The sequence below is a fragment of the Anneissia japonica genome, unplaced genomic scaffold (genome assembly GCF_011630105.1).
Source record: "Anneissia japonica isolate Jap-2015-1 unplaced genomic scaffold, ASM1163010v1 scaffold737_len1565949_cov176, whole genome shotgun sequence".
Classification (NCBI taxonomy): domain Eukaryota; kingdom Metazoa; phylum Echinodermata; class Crinoidea; order Comatulida; family Comatulidae; genus Anneissia; species Anneissia japonica.
This window is the reverse complement of record NW_022741618.1, coordinates 784,745-799,517: the sequence shown is the minus strand read 5'-3', so window position 1 is coordinate 799,517 and position 14,773 is coordinate 784,745. Positions and strand designations below refer to the sequence as shown.

The 14,773-nt window shown below is 33.8% G+C and overlaps 1 protein-coding gene and 1 long non-coding RNA gene across 3 annotated transcripts in view; both read left to right on the top strand.

The window, feature by feature from the left end:
- Nucleotides 1-7,838, top strand: part of LOC117118819 (transforming acidic coiled-coil-containing protein 3-like) — a 31,495-nt gene extending 23,657 nt beyond the window's left edge. For both annotated transcript variants that reach the window (XM_033263533.1, XM_033263532.1), the window contains 10 exons: nucleotides 576-643; nucleotides 1,644-1,731; nucleotides 2,264-2,439; nucleotides 2,841-2,909; nucleotides 3,262-3,419; nucleotides 4,406-4,449; nucleotides 5,109-5,269; nucleotides 5,751-5,857; nucleotides 5,976-6,096; nucleotides 7,714-7,838. In XM_033263533.1, the coding sequence (XP_033119424.1) occupies nucleotides 576-643; nucleotides 1,644-1,731; nucleotides 2,264-2,439; nucleotides 2,841-2,909; nucleotides 3,262-3,419; nucleotides 4,406-4,449; nucleotides 5,109-5,269; nucleotides 5,751-5,857; nucleotides 5,976-6,096; nucleotides 7,714-7,794 (1,073 nt within the window). In that variant the 3' untranslated portion in view covers nucleotides 7,795-7,838. The remainder of the gene's footprint in view (nucleotides 1-575; nucleotides 644-1,643; nucleotides 1,732-2,263; nucleotides 2,440-2,840; nucleotides 2,910-3,261; nucleotides 3,420-4,405; nucleotides 4,450-5,108; nucleotides 5,270-5,750; nucleotides 5,858-5,975; nucleotides 6,097-7,713) is intronic.
- A 3,184-nt stretch (nucleotides 7,839-11,022) lies between these two features.
- On the top strand, nucleotides 11,023-14,168 carry LOC117118797. The gene is made up of 3 exons (XR_004447098.1): nucleotides 11,023-11,119; nucleotides 12,941-13,026; nucleotides 13,734-14,168. It is a non-coding gene; the product is annotated as an uncharacterized LOC117118797 (long non-coding RNA).
- The last annotated feature ends 605 nt before the right edge of the window (nucleotides 14,169-14,773 follow it).

The following is a 14,773-nucleotide window of genomic DNA, read 5'->3' as shown; positions in this document are numbered from 1 at the left end:
TTTTCTCACAATGCACATATTGTCTCACAAACGGATGTGTTTCGTATGTTTATGCCGTTGTTTTGTGGGACCTTAGCAAACAACATCCAAAAGATGAGGCTAAGCGGAACGTTCATTCTATAACACATTACTTCTTATAAATGAGAAATTTAATTCTTTCATTTGAATTTTTGAAGGTTTTCATTATATCTTGACAAACAAATTGGTATTTTGCAAGCATTGATTTAATTCAGTTTTATAAGCACAAGAAATAATCACAAAGCATCAATTTCAGATTAATAATAATGTTAAAGATTATTTTTTATTCAGTGGATCTGTTTACATATGACCCGCTTTGATACACCAGGTTACATTGTGAATTTGTAGTGCTTTACAATCTGATATGAGTGCATACACAACCAATTAGCTGCTTATGTGATGTTACCTTTCACGGTTATAAAAATAATAAATTACAAATTCTAGTATTATGGAATTTTATGTTAAAATTGGAGTCAAAACATATGATAATAGTATATTAGTAACTTGTCTATTAAGAGTAACTGGTATTTATCATTCATGCATTTGTTTTGTTACAGTCTTTGCACCAGCTGACCCTGCTGCATTTGATGTTGATTTTCTAGAGAAAGCTGGTAGTACAAGCTCTGTAAGTTTATCTCATTAGTTATGTTCATTTGTACATACTTATTTGTAATTGTAAAATAATGAAAACTAGCGGTAGAGCATGATCTAGCCAATCAATCATTTCTACTTTTTTTAGTTCCAATCATTTACTTTACTTACAGTATTATTACTGTACCATGACATTTCATGACACAAGTATGTTGATTTTTTTTTGTATTGTAAAATGTGAAAACAAGCAGTACAGCACGGTTTTTGCCAATCAGTCATCGGTTCTCTTAAGCCCCTTTTAGACAGAGTTGTATTGCAATACCGCAATATTGCAGTAAGAACGGCAACGTGGGTTTCTGTCTGAAAGTGTCAATATGCCAATATGCTGGCTTACTTTAGGCCACATTGCACCCTAGAAATATTGCTGCAGTATTGCGGTAACGGATACTGGCTTGCTCTGTCTGAACAAGTCTACTCGATATTGCGGCAGTCAAGCCGACGTTTGCATTTATACATAAACAAACAAGGTTAAAGTTGAAAACAATCGCGTGGTGGTATTTAAACCGCCAATATTACGCCATTTTATAGGACCCTTTCAGACAGAAAAGCGTAAGATTACCACAATATTGCGGTAACAAAGGCGCTGTGTGAACAGGTATAGACTGGTTATTATGCCGGCATGCTTTACCGCAATATTTCGGCAACATCTATTTGAAAGGGGCTTATGTGTTAGTTTGTAACATTCTGTAAATATTTATTTTCCTTCATGCAAAATTATTACATATTTTTCCACTACATTTCTTGATACTGATGTCTACATTGCTAATTTTGTTTTCATTGTAAAATTATGAAAAGAAGTTGTACAGCACGAGTAGCTACTTAGTCATCCATGTCAGTTGTGCTCTTAGTTTTAGTCATCCTTTATTTATTTTTCTTTACAGATTTTTCTGCTTCATCATCAACTATACTATATTTTTAAAATTGTGAAATCAACCATTTATCCAACCATTCATCAATGCAAATTCTTCTTTTAGTTTCAGGCATCGGCCCTTGCTCGGCAGTCCCTGTATGTCAAGTTTGATCCGCTAGTGAAACCTGAAATAAAATCAGATTCACCTATAAGTGAGTGTTTTGTTGCTATTTTCCATACAATTGTCAGGCATCTGTACCACTATATAGAGTATTCTAATAGAGCCCTGATAAGTTTAAGATAACTTAGTATATAAAATGGTTAGAGAATTTTTCTTGTATTTTTGGTACTGATGTAGGAAAAGCACTCTCATCTATTTTTTGTTTGTAATTTACATGTTCCATTAATTATTCGGTAAACTGTGGGCCACGGCTTAACTGCAAAACATTTTAATGTAAAATAGACTTCATTGATATAGCGAATACAAGTTGATACAAAATTTTTTCACTAATGGAACAGATAATGATGTCAAAATTGTACCTCAGACTGGGTGTTAAGTCAAGACTTGCTGCCTAGAATCTCAAGTAGGCCATGAAGTAAAAAGTTTGCAGAACATTGTTTTAAAATTTATGCCATTTAGCTATTGCCTGATCAAGATTTTATATCAGTTTTGTTCTAATACCTTCATATAGACAGCAAAAGTAGAAATCAATTCTGGCACTGACATAATTTTCATCGTTTCAGGATCAAAATTACCTCCGGCGGTCACACGCCTTGGAGAAGTAGATGAGGAGGATCTATTTCAGATGGATACTCCGCCGCCTTCTAAGCCTACCTCTCGTATTCCGTCTCATAACTCCAACAGTCACGGCACGCCAAAGGAAATTGATAGGCTGTTGCAGTATAGCCCTGTTGTCCAGGTGAGTGGCTTTTTATATAGAAAGACCCAGAATTTGATCGCCAAATAAATTAGAGCGTCGCAAGACTCTTTAGGACCTCTTTAATTGAATTTTATTTCATGCTAACTTTTACTGTAGTAAATAGAGCACATTATATCATTTAAACATTTCATATCAATTTTTTTACGAGATAGTAATAAATATTTGTTTTTGAACGTTTCTAGAAGTGGGTTGAAGTAAATTACAGGACGTTTGTTTGGGGAAAAATGAGTTTGAGAACTAATGAAATTTTAACACCAAAAGGATGGAAGCACCTCTCACCCTTGATAAACTAGGAACAAACAATAGTTAAAAGGATTTGCCTATGTTGACATAATAAAGACTCTGAAATGCTATCACCAGATTTTTCAATGTTTTTGCAGGAACCAGGTATGAAATTTGGAGACAGTCCAAAAGTATATTCCCCTCCCAAAGAGGAAGGCATAGTTGAAGTAAGCTTTACTTTGTTATTTTCATACATTTTTAAATATTTATTTATTATTTTGAATTAATAAAAAATATAAGTTAATTTAAAAGCAGATTACTAATAAAATACCATTATTTTTCTTGTTATTGTTGTCATATATCACATCAGGTAGGGCAAACCATCACTCCTATGATATTTTCCTGATGCAAACATCGAACTAACATTTTTTTTTTGTTAAGCATCAAGACAGTTTTAACATTAACTCTATATTATCTATTTCTATTTGTATTGTTAATAATTGTCATTATACTAAGAACAGATGTTTATTTCGTGTATGTGTAATAACATGAAGTTTATACCTGTTTTCTCTTTGGCAGCTCCTTAAATACTCTCAAACAGAGATGGATACGGTAGTAAGGAAAGCCAGACACCAAGTGCAGAAGGAGATGGAGAAGAGACTAGAGGAACAACATCAAAAATATCAAAAACTTGAGAAAGAAAAGGACACTCTAGATAAGGCTAAATCAGATATGAAGTAAGTTATACCAAACGCTTAATAATAACAATAATAATTTGCATTTATAAAGCGCTGTTTACTTAACTTGGATCTGGTCGAGCTGTCAGAGACTAATCCGACAACCTCCTCAGATGCGTCTTAGTGGCTGCTGAGGGGAGGGTTAGGCTGCTGAATTTAAGGATTAGGTTTAGTTTGAGGATTCCACTTAAGGTGTTTTTGTTTTGTTTCTGTTCTAACTTTTTCTTTTTTTCTTTTTTTTAATTATTTTTTGTTAACTGCATAAATCAGAGCGGGATCCAACACTTTTACGGTTTTTACATTGAATTTGACACTCTGCGCTATGTATCCGCTGGAAGTAGCACGGTATAAATGTATATAGATTATAGATACAGTGCTCTAAGACCATTAATCTATTGGAACAGGTGAGTTTTATGGAGAGACTTTAATTAGTGGAGAGATGAAGACCGATGGATATTAAGTGAAAGCTAATTCCAAATCACAGGTGCCTAGGCGAAGAAGCAATGAAGGCCAGTAACTAATGGAACATAAGGTGATTTTTTTTTTTAAGGTAAACAGGAGCAGAGCTCTGAACACACTTCAGAAATAAAAGCATGCTCTAAGGCTATGTTCTCCGGATCCTGCTAACCGTTAGCTGCCGTGCGTCCATGCGAGAAAATCTCTATCCGGATACCAACAATATGATGATCGAATCACTGGCCAATAAGAAACTGAAAATTGTAAACGCGTACGTGTGATTGGTTGATGATAGAAACGCCCTCAACTTGCTAACCGATAGCGCTTGCTAACCGTTAGCGTATCCGGATACCGCTAACAGTTAACTCTAACCGATCGGGCGTTCTCACGCAGGTGTTAACAGTTAGCTCCCGATCCGGATACTAGGGCTCTCGTGAGAACCAGGCTTTTATAAGGCTAACTCGGATATGAAGGCTCAGATATTTTTTTTACATTTGCTTAATGCACTTACATGGTTTTTATCTTAACAGGGCTTTGGTTACGGAATATGAGCGTACAATACAGCAAATGATGGGTAATGCATATTTTGAACTTTTATTTATTTATTCTTTCTTAATAGTGCACACACTTTCAGTACTGATTTTTAAAGCGGTACAGTTACAATAAAATCATAAAAATAGAAAAGAAGAAAATAAAACACAAAAACATAGTCAAGAAGAAAATTCAATGTAAAAGGTATAAAAATTAATAGCATTTTGGAATGTAATTTCAGCCAGGAATAGGCAAAGAAAATTTGTGCAGTATTTATAATGTGTATATATCTGCTTCACTAAGCTGCCAACATTCAGGTGACCCTAAATCATTGGATTAATAGAAAAAACATGCATAATATGCAATCAACTTTACTCCCTTGAGGGCAGTATTTCAGCCAAGTTGAGTAAATCTATATGTAGACTAATTCACTATCCTGCCAGGTACTGTACTTAATTTAACTCCCACTTAACTCCCAACCTACCCAGACTGGAACCGTGAAAGATATTCGCCCCCCTCCCCCAGTTTTCACCTCTCCAAAGTCACGCTAAAGTATCTAATCATCAACCCCCCACTCACACATTAAGCATGTGTCCAGTAATATTTTATGTTCGTTGATAATACAATACATATTACATATTAAACCTGAATCTTGTTTGCTACTTTTTGTTAATTTATTCATTGGTTTGTTTTTGTTTACAGGTGACATGAATCACCATAAAAACTCCTCCGAGGGTAAAGTAGAAGAACTTCAACGGGAAAAAGAACAAGCTTTAGATGATTTAGCCTCCGTAGAGAATGCTTTTAGTGATCTACACAGGAGATATGAGAAACTCCGCAATACAATTGAGGGTTATAAAAAGGTGAGTTTTGTAATAATATTACAATTACAAAGAAGGTTTGGTTTTTTTTGTTGGTTTGTTAGCAGGCTTATGCAAATACATATGAATGGATCATAACATTTGATATGTGGTTCATATGGGTTTAACGGTCTGTTTCACTACAATTTCTATGTGACGGATTTGTGTGATGTGCCCATATATAACTTGATAGTGTGCACAGCTTAAGGGAATACAATTGAGGGTTATAAAAAGGAGAGTTTTATAATAGTATTAACTCAACTACAAAGAAGTTTTGGTTTTCTTATAGGTTTGTTAGCAGGATTATGCAAATACATATGAATGGATCATAAAATATAGTGTGTGGTTCAACAGTCTGTACACACTGTACCTTTTAAGCAACAGATTTGTGTGACGAGTCCAAGTATAATTTGATAGTGACAGCTTAATTAATGAATTTTAAATAATAATGTAAAGCAAAACTGTATATTTTGTGTCATTTCAGAATGAAGACATACTGAAAAAGTGTGTGTCTGACTACCAAGCCAAATTAAAGAAACAAGATCACAGATACCAAACGCTGAAATCTCATGCTGAAGAAAAAATAGAAAAGTAAGAAAAAGTGAAAACTAAATAAATCAATTAGACACTGCACTTAAGACTTTTTGTATGTGTAATGCCAACAGTATTATAGTATTAAGATTGTAAAACCTTTTATAAAATGTTACAGAGCCAATGCTGAAATTGACAAGGTAAAGAAAAGCTACATAGCTGAGATTACGGGACTGCAGGCAGCAATGAAACGTGAGCAAATGAAGGCAGCAAGTCAGGAAAAGACCATTGAACAGAAAGTATGTTTCACTTTTATGAACTTGTATGGTAATATTAATGGAAAGTATGTAAAACATGCTAATATAAACTAGAAATAAAAACTTGTCCTGATAGAACCCAGAAGTAAACAGCAAACAAAAGTAGACATTATTGCACTGTTTCACAAGCCTGGTCTATTGAGTTTGTGAAAAAGTGCAATAGTGTCTGTTTTATGAACCTGGTCTATGGAGCTTTCATAGTCGGAATTTTCACCAGCTTATGAAAACGTTGATGAATACGGTTACGTCATCAAATTTTAGACAACCCTTCTGCTACAGTAGTATATCTGTCACAGCTTAGGCGATTCCATGCCTTTTGCATGAATCAAGGATCTTATTCATAAGTCAGAATGTTTTAGGCAAGAACGACGAAAATGATATATTGGTATTCGTTTTCGTTCTGCCTCACTTGCTGTCATCGACCATGAGATCTATCACGCTTTTAAGTGACACTGACCTGTGATTTGCCCATATTTAGATGATAAACATCATCATGTCCAAATATGATCAAATCATATTTTGTCTAGAGTTATTTAACCCTTTCATTACCCTTTTTAGTCCTAGAAAATTGTGAGGGTGCATTTTATTCTCACAGATACCATCTAAATTCCATTGTATGATTACCTCTGTGCTTTGCTGCCCTCAATAGCAATCATTATAAGGGGTTGTTCACAATTATCAACATTGATAATTGTGAACAAGTGTACACACAGAATTCTTTTTCGGTACTCTGAAAGTGTACCAAAAAATGTTGATTTTGCAAAAAACATTCTCCATTTTTTGTGAAGTCAACTAAAGCAATGTACTTGGTTGCTTAAAAATAAATATTATATCCATGGTTACATTGTAATTTTAGCATTATTTTACATATTGCATGTTATTTTGAGTCAATATTTTCATGCATATGTAAAAGTGTACAAATTTGTCTACCCCCTGCCCCCCTAGCATACTGTTTGTACACTTGTGGAAATGTTGATAATTGAACAGCCTCTAACTGAAGTATCATTCTGAAGTATTCCCCAGACTTCAAAGCTGCACCTAGTAAAAATGCTTCATTTAACGTTGCATGATTTTAGTAGGTGATTTTGTAGTAAAATGCCTTGCAGCCTCAGGGTATTGATAGCTACTGCAAAGCGTTAATATAGAATTAATTTGAATATTATTCCTTGCTGGCTGCAGTATAAAATATGAGGCTTGCCGTCCCCAAACCAGCGTACTGTCACCTATTGAGTAATTAGCAAGAGTGTAGCAGTATTGTAGTACAGAGAAGCTGTAATACTTTTACTTATAACTTTGGTTTAGTAAATCAATTCTCAAGTGAATGACCCATCATTTTAAAGCTTATAATGTGGAGAATATGAATATTGTAAAAAGTCAAATTTTATGTGTCTATTTCGTGAATACTTACCTGGATAAACCGACTAATGGCCATTGTTCCCAAACAGAACACCCCTTCGAAATAAATGGAATAGTCCGACCCAGGGTGCCACGTACGAAATTTCATGTTCTTGTCACTGATGCTAGTTTAGGCATGGCAAGCCCCATATATTGAAATATTCTCGATTTTTAGTCAATTATATGACTCTTCTTTTTTTTCAGACAAAAGAAAATACAGAACTTACAAATATTTGCGATGAATTAATAGCAAAGATGGGCGGGGGCTCAGGTGGTTCAAGTTGATTGGTCAGCCAACATTTATGAGGAAATGTTATCAAACTATTAATGAAAAGGACTTCTTAATTGAATGTTGAAGCACGATGTGCCGCAAAATATTACGTACAGTTCAAGAGACTGAAGAATATGTAATTAGCCATTTGTACATACGATCTTTGTTTAGTGAATTTCAACATTGATCACTAAATCTGTAATGTATCACTGTGATGAGATAGATGGTTGTACGTACATTTTACGAATGCTAAAATCAGTTTGTGGTGCCATTCAACGAGTGCTTCTTTGCGTTCATTTTTTTCCTCATTGGATTGATGAAATTTAACAAACCTACCGTTCCCGGACCTAAAGAGGTTTGCAGATGGAATAACAATTGGAAAGTGATTGTTTGATGTACTTAATGTACCACTGTTTGGGGTGGCACAGGAAATACGCAAACCAAAATGGCTGAATGATATATTTTCAGCCATCATAATAACTGTTGTCGTCCTCATGGGTTTGAAACTTGTACTATAGTAATTTGGTTTTTATTTGGTTCATAATGAAGAGATATTTATTTGATATCAAGGGGGAGGAATGCATAGGTACTAGTTTCAATTTTGGAATATTTGAATTCCATTTCAGTTTTTATTGTTAAAATATGAACTTCTTTGTAGTACTGGTAAATAGTAGTGTTGTTCAGTAAAAACATGTTCAGTCTTGGTTCCCCAAATTTTCCCTCCATAAAATACAACTAGTAAGTATAATGCCCATCTTGGATAACATGTCCCGATGCATCCTGAGTAACTCTAATCAGTAATACTAGAATGTGTTTTTTTTATTATTACATTCATAAAAATACATAATAAATAAGTAAAAAACCTGGCAGTTTGTAGATAATGTTTGCAATTCCAGATTTAGGTAATTGTCTATTGATGTCATTGTCATCTATTCTAAAAAATAATTATAAACTTGCACACATAAGCAAACTATACACTAGCAGGCAGTACAGTACAACTCTGTAACTTTGTTCTTACAGTAGAGGGCGGTGTTCACCTTTATGATTTTTGATTTTCCAAGTTCCTTCCAACTTTATCTGGCTGCAGATGAGGCTTTTGACTTAGCAATTCTAGGCTCAAAATTGATGTAATCTCAAATAATAGATATGTAAAAAGAAATTCATTCCTGTAATTAAGTATGTTTAATGAAATTTTGGTGTGAAAGCTATTTTTTAAAAATGATTTCAAATTAATGTTAGGCCCTCCCTGGAGACGTTACATATAAACAATACTGAATGGAGTTGAAAGCTGTCTCTTATACACATCTAGATGTGTATAAGAGACAGTCTTTCTACCGTGTGCACTGTTGGCAAAATGTATAATTGCATCACCTCCCATTCTTGCTCATTCTGTTAAAAAACTTATGGTTGCTACTATTGGGATGGATGTAGATTTATATAAATATATATTATATTATGTAAAATTTAATGGCATACATCTCTTGTCATCATGAATAAATGCACAGAAAATTTGATTTGTTTGCACTTTTTTTTTGTATAATTTTATATTTAATTTTCATCCAGTAGCTAGTGAATCATTCGATGGAAGTTAATACTCTATAAACTGAGATATCAAGATTCAGTATAAATTTATTGCAAAACAAATGAAAGTCTTGAATTTATCATTATTAACATTAATATTATTACGTCCATAATTATTATCGACATCATCAACTAATAACCTGATTTACCCCCTAGCAAGGATATTTCGGTCCTGAGAATACTTATCTTTGTAAGAACACCAATGATATCTCGACAGCTTGGTTTTAAAAAAGTGAGTCCTGAAGAATGCCTGTAAAGTTCTTGAGATATTTAACGATGATGTGTTGTGTGAATCAAGTGCAACTCTCGAAATTGGCTTAGAAAGAAAAATTCAAAAGAAAAATATCTTGAAATTGCAGGATTTGGCCCTGAGATTGAAAGGCAAGCATCTCGCCACCAAGTTACAACTCCACTTGTAGAAGCTATAAGTGGAGTTCTATTCTTCTTATGATTAATATCATCATTTTGTTATTGATATTTTTATTTATATGTTGAAGCTTGCGGTACACCACGTATGTAGTTTTGAAAACAACTGTTGTAGTTGAGAAAGTCTCGACGTTTCGATTGAGTTGCTTCAGTCGTCTTTAGGAGAATAATATCTGCAGATATTTTTATTATTATTATTATTATTGCCCTTTGTTGTGTATTTATTGTAAAGCACTAGTGACAACTGCTGTTTTAACCGGCGCTATAGCAATTTTAAAATCTATCTAAATCTAACAAGAAATCGCCCATGGGCGCAGATCATGGGGGAAAGGGAGGGGTTTTTAGAACAAAAGTCTCACACCTGCAAATTTGTCAAACTTGGCATGTTTGCGAAAATCCCTGATAAAAGATCATGAGAAATTTGTTCGTGCTTCATTTTGACTATGTAATGGCATAGCCGTCGGGAACATTTTACAAGTGGTCCATTGAGGTGCGAAAATTTGAAGAAATAGTTCCTCTAAATCGCAGAAAATTACACTCTTAATAAAATTCATCATCATATCACCATTATAGTGAAAATGAAGCGCCAGCATATTTCTCATGAACTTTTGTCATCGATTTTCAACAACCATAGTAGGCATTAGCTATTTTAGCTGTACAGCGCTCTTTCGTTTAAAACCTGGGTCATTTATGCAGTTCAATTCAACAACTTTCAGGCATCTTCTTTGCTTATGAAATTACATTGCGGTCGAAAAGTGAGTGGGACTAATACCCTTTAAAATATGTGGGGGGCTTGCCCCTTCCCCTATGATGTGCCCATGCTGGTAACCAGTAGAGCCACTACCCGGTCCCTCAAGGGGCGGACACAACAGTTTGTTGATCCTACCCATCTCAACTCCACCATGGTTGAAAAAATGGATCACCTGCCGGGAAAATAGCACATGCATACTTTACAAAAATGAATGTCCCTCTTTTAAAGGGTGATACATTTTGATTGCAAGTAATTAGGGCCAGCTTGACCATTAATAACTTTGTGTCACATAGCAGCCTATACTGATTCCATCGGAGTCGTTTTTTTTAAGTCGATTCCTACAATCATCAACATAATAATAATTATCGACATCATCATCACCGCCATCATCATCATCATTATCATAATCATCAACATCATTATCATAATCATTATTATTATTATTATTATCATCATCATCATCATTATTATTATCATAATGGCACATTTTTTTGTATACCACTCCAGGTGGCATTTTACATATAAACAATACTGAATGGCGTTGAAAGACTACGAAGGAGACTTTGCAGTTTATAACAAATGTGAGTACAGTATTGAACATTTTGCATCGTTAATTCAATAGTTAATTTGGAATTCTGTCATCATTCTATGATTATTGTTTTTAGTAAGTTTGTTAGGCATTGAAAGCGTTGACAATTTCCTCGACAGAAGCATGCACTGACATGGCTGCATTCTATTCAACAACAACATACATTCCAAGTGACTCGCTAAAACCATAAAAGACCTGAAATTTACAGTAATTAAAGTTTGGGGCTTAACTCCCACCGTTCGATGTTCACGTTGGAGATTCGTATCTCTTCTTTTCATTGACATGAAATTTATTACCAAATATCTTATAATTATCTGGTGCACAACTTCTAATCTTAATTAATGTCACCTCTGGACGGCCGGAAATGGCAATCTTCGACTTAAATTTGGGTAGAATTTTCCTTTATTCCCAATTTTTGTTAAATTTTGAAAAATTTAGGGGGTGGGGGCCGGGCTTCCCCTTACATCCGCAACTAGTTTAATATATCAATTCAGTATTTATTTGACAATAGAATCTCTATCAGGTCTATTCGTATTTTGTAACTTGTATATTGACGATGTCCAGGGTCCAAGCCTTTTATATATTAATTAATAACGTAAATAATTTGATACATTTGTCATAAACTCTAGAGTAGTAGAAGTCATGAAAATATTCATGAAAAAGAATTAGAAGCGAATATTTACCAGCTTTCACCGATAAACGGTCAGTTTTCACAATTCTTGTGGGAAAAACACATGAATGATACTGGATGAATGTATACGTTTAATAATTTTCATTTATTTATTTCATTTTATTACTTTTTACCTAAGTTCTCCTGGGCCCCTGCCGGGTCCGGGCCCCAGGGTATTCGCCCCGGTTAGCCCGGCCTCTCGGCGCCCCTGGATCATGTGTACCTCCATAATGTCGATATCAAATATAGCTACTAGTGACGGATCAAGAAATTCAAAATAAAGGGGATGCAGGAGGGACTGTCACATATGGATTTATGATGTCACCTCCATGGTCCATGCTGTAGATGGCCGGAAACGAATTGAATATGAATACAATTTTCTCCTTTTTCTCTCCCCATTTTTGAATTAATTTTGATAATTTTTATACAGCAGTTGAGCAGTTATTATGATAATGGCGCCCCTCCAAAAGAAAGTCGAAAATATGAAATATAGGAAATTAAGGAAACCACCAACAGTTTAAAAACAGACATGAGCCGCACATATGAGTGTCACACTCTCTTCTTGGCCATTTATGCACGAGTATTTATTTATTTATTTATTTATTTATTTACTTACTTACTTACTTACTTACTTACTTACTTACTTACTTACTTACTTACTTACTTACTTACTTACTTACTTATTTATTTATTTATTTATTTATTTATTTATTTATTTATTTATTTATTTATTTATTTATCGACATACAGATGAATAATATGCAGTGGATGAAATTACTTGGAGAGTGCCTAGAGCAAGACGTGGGCAAGGTGGTCGACTGATCTCTAAGTCATATGAAAAAAATTAATTCATATATGAAAGTAAAAGCAATACAAAAAGCCTGAATTTGAAAACAATAAGCCCTATTAGCAAGGGCTCCCAATTTTCAATAAAAGATAAGGCAGCAGCCTTGCTCATGTAGTCCGAGTTACCATAACTTATAAACTCCCCAGTCCGACTCCACGACATTAATTTGCCGATCTAAACAAATATATTTTGATAGCCAATCCAAAACAATTTTGTCATTCATATATTTAATAATAAGTTTGTAACTTACTTAAATATAATTATTGAGTTATGGAATTAAATTGTTTATCTTTCAGCTCAAAACAGACAATGTATATTTAAATTGGACCTCATTGGATATGGGTGGACTCCAGTCTAATGGACGTTCCTGATGCTCATTACGGTAATTTTTACTTTTCTTGATCTCAAATCCAGTTGTTATCTTGCTTATGCTTGTTGAGCATCGAATTAATTCAATCAATCAAAAAATATTATATCATGAAAAATGTTTGTATGAAGATTATAATTATAATATTATGTTTATTGCTTGAATATACTGTATTTATGAATCTATACGTTCATTTCTATCGAATAGTACACTATACTACTATAATAATTAATATTTAATATGATAATGCTGATAATAAGAATTGTAAAGTACTATTATGTTGTATCAGCAGCATTGTCCATTGCTATAACTGAATACGATAATGTTCAGGTTGGGGTGCTCACTATTTTTTCAGAGGCGGATTTAAGGGGGATGGGAGGGGGTATGGGTGGCATCCGGCCTGCCCATTCCTCCTACCCTAAATCTTTTAAAATGGTAAAAAATTTAAGAAAAAAGAAAATTACATTCAAATTTAAAATCTGAAAGTGCCATTTCTGGCCATCTAGAGGTGCCATAATCGAAACGTTTCTTACCTCAGCCCCAACCATGGTGGGGCTTAGGTGGTGGGAACCCTTCATCTGACAAAGTCCCTCCCCGTGGGCCCCCTCTATTCAAACCTATTGGCTCTGCATCTGTTTTTATTTATATATCATGTTTTGATGATACTCCGTTATAATTCTTTCTCTGTTTCCTAATCTTTTCTCAATATTTTTCTATTCCAGTGATGTAGACAAAGAAGACACAACTATCAGAAAAGAATGTCCGGACTCAATCGTGAAAGGACAACAGAACTTACTAATTATTCATAGATAGCTAAAAATTGTGTCACTCATCAAGCTTCCTGTAAAAATTCTGGATATGAAATGAATTAAAATATAGTGTAGATTTTATTTTTAGAATGTTTTCCTCTGCAATAATCATCTCAAAAATAATGTTAGCAATATGTAGTAATTCTTGTAGGCTTTATGTTTATTAATAGGCCTATTACTGCTAATGTTTATCTTATTAATAGAGAAAGTAACCCGTTTGTTGTAAAGAATATAGACATGTAAGATAATAAGATGTAGGCCTAACATTTTGAGTATAAAAATCAGATTTATTGATTTTTGCCGGATGTACATGATATAGGCCTACAGTATATAAATATAAAATGTATATATATATATATATATATATATATATATATACATATATATATATTATATTTATTTATTTATCACAACTTGATTTCAGTGCTTGAAAATAAATACGGTACCGTATTGAAATGGAATTGTGCATTTCTTCTCATCTTATTTAATGTCTATGTTTACTGTAATAAATTCGATAGCTAAACTATCCTTATTATAATAAACTTATACGCTTATATAAATCCATCTATTATTATTATTATTATTATTATTATTATAAGCTTACCCAAAAAGTGAAGAATTGCTTCAATATGTGCTACTTTATCTAATAAACTAGCAATTCTTTCGAGGACGCCCTCAACAAAAACATAAAACCGGAAATGACGTGGTTGCTAAGCAACAAGCTTATGCATAATCATGAATATTCAGTATCACCTGTTCTAATTAGACTAACAATAAAATCTTTTTGGTCGATTTTGTCAAAACTGAGCTAAAAGTTTTTATTGTTAGTCTAATGAGCACAGGTGTCACTGAATATGCATGAGCTGTAGCCTAGCAACCGACGTCATTTCCTGTTTTGTAAAACTCGACAGCACATTGCTATGAAAAGTTTCGTAATTTGTTGGTGTCATGTG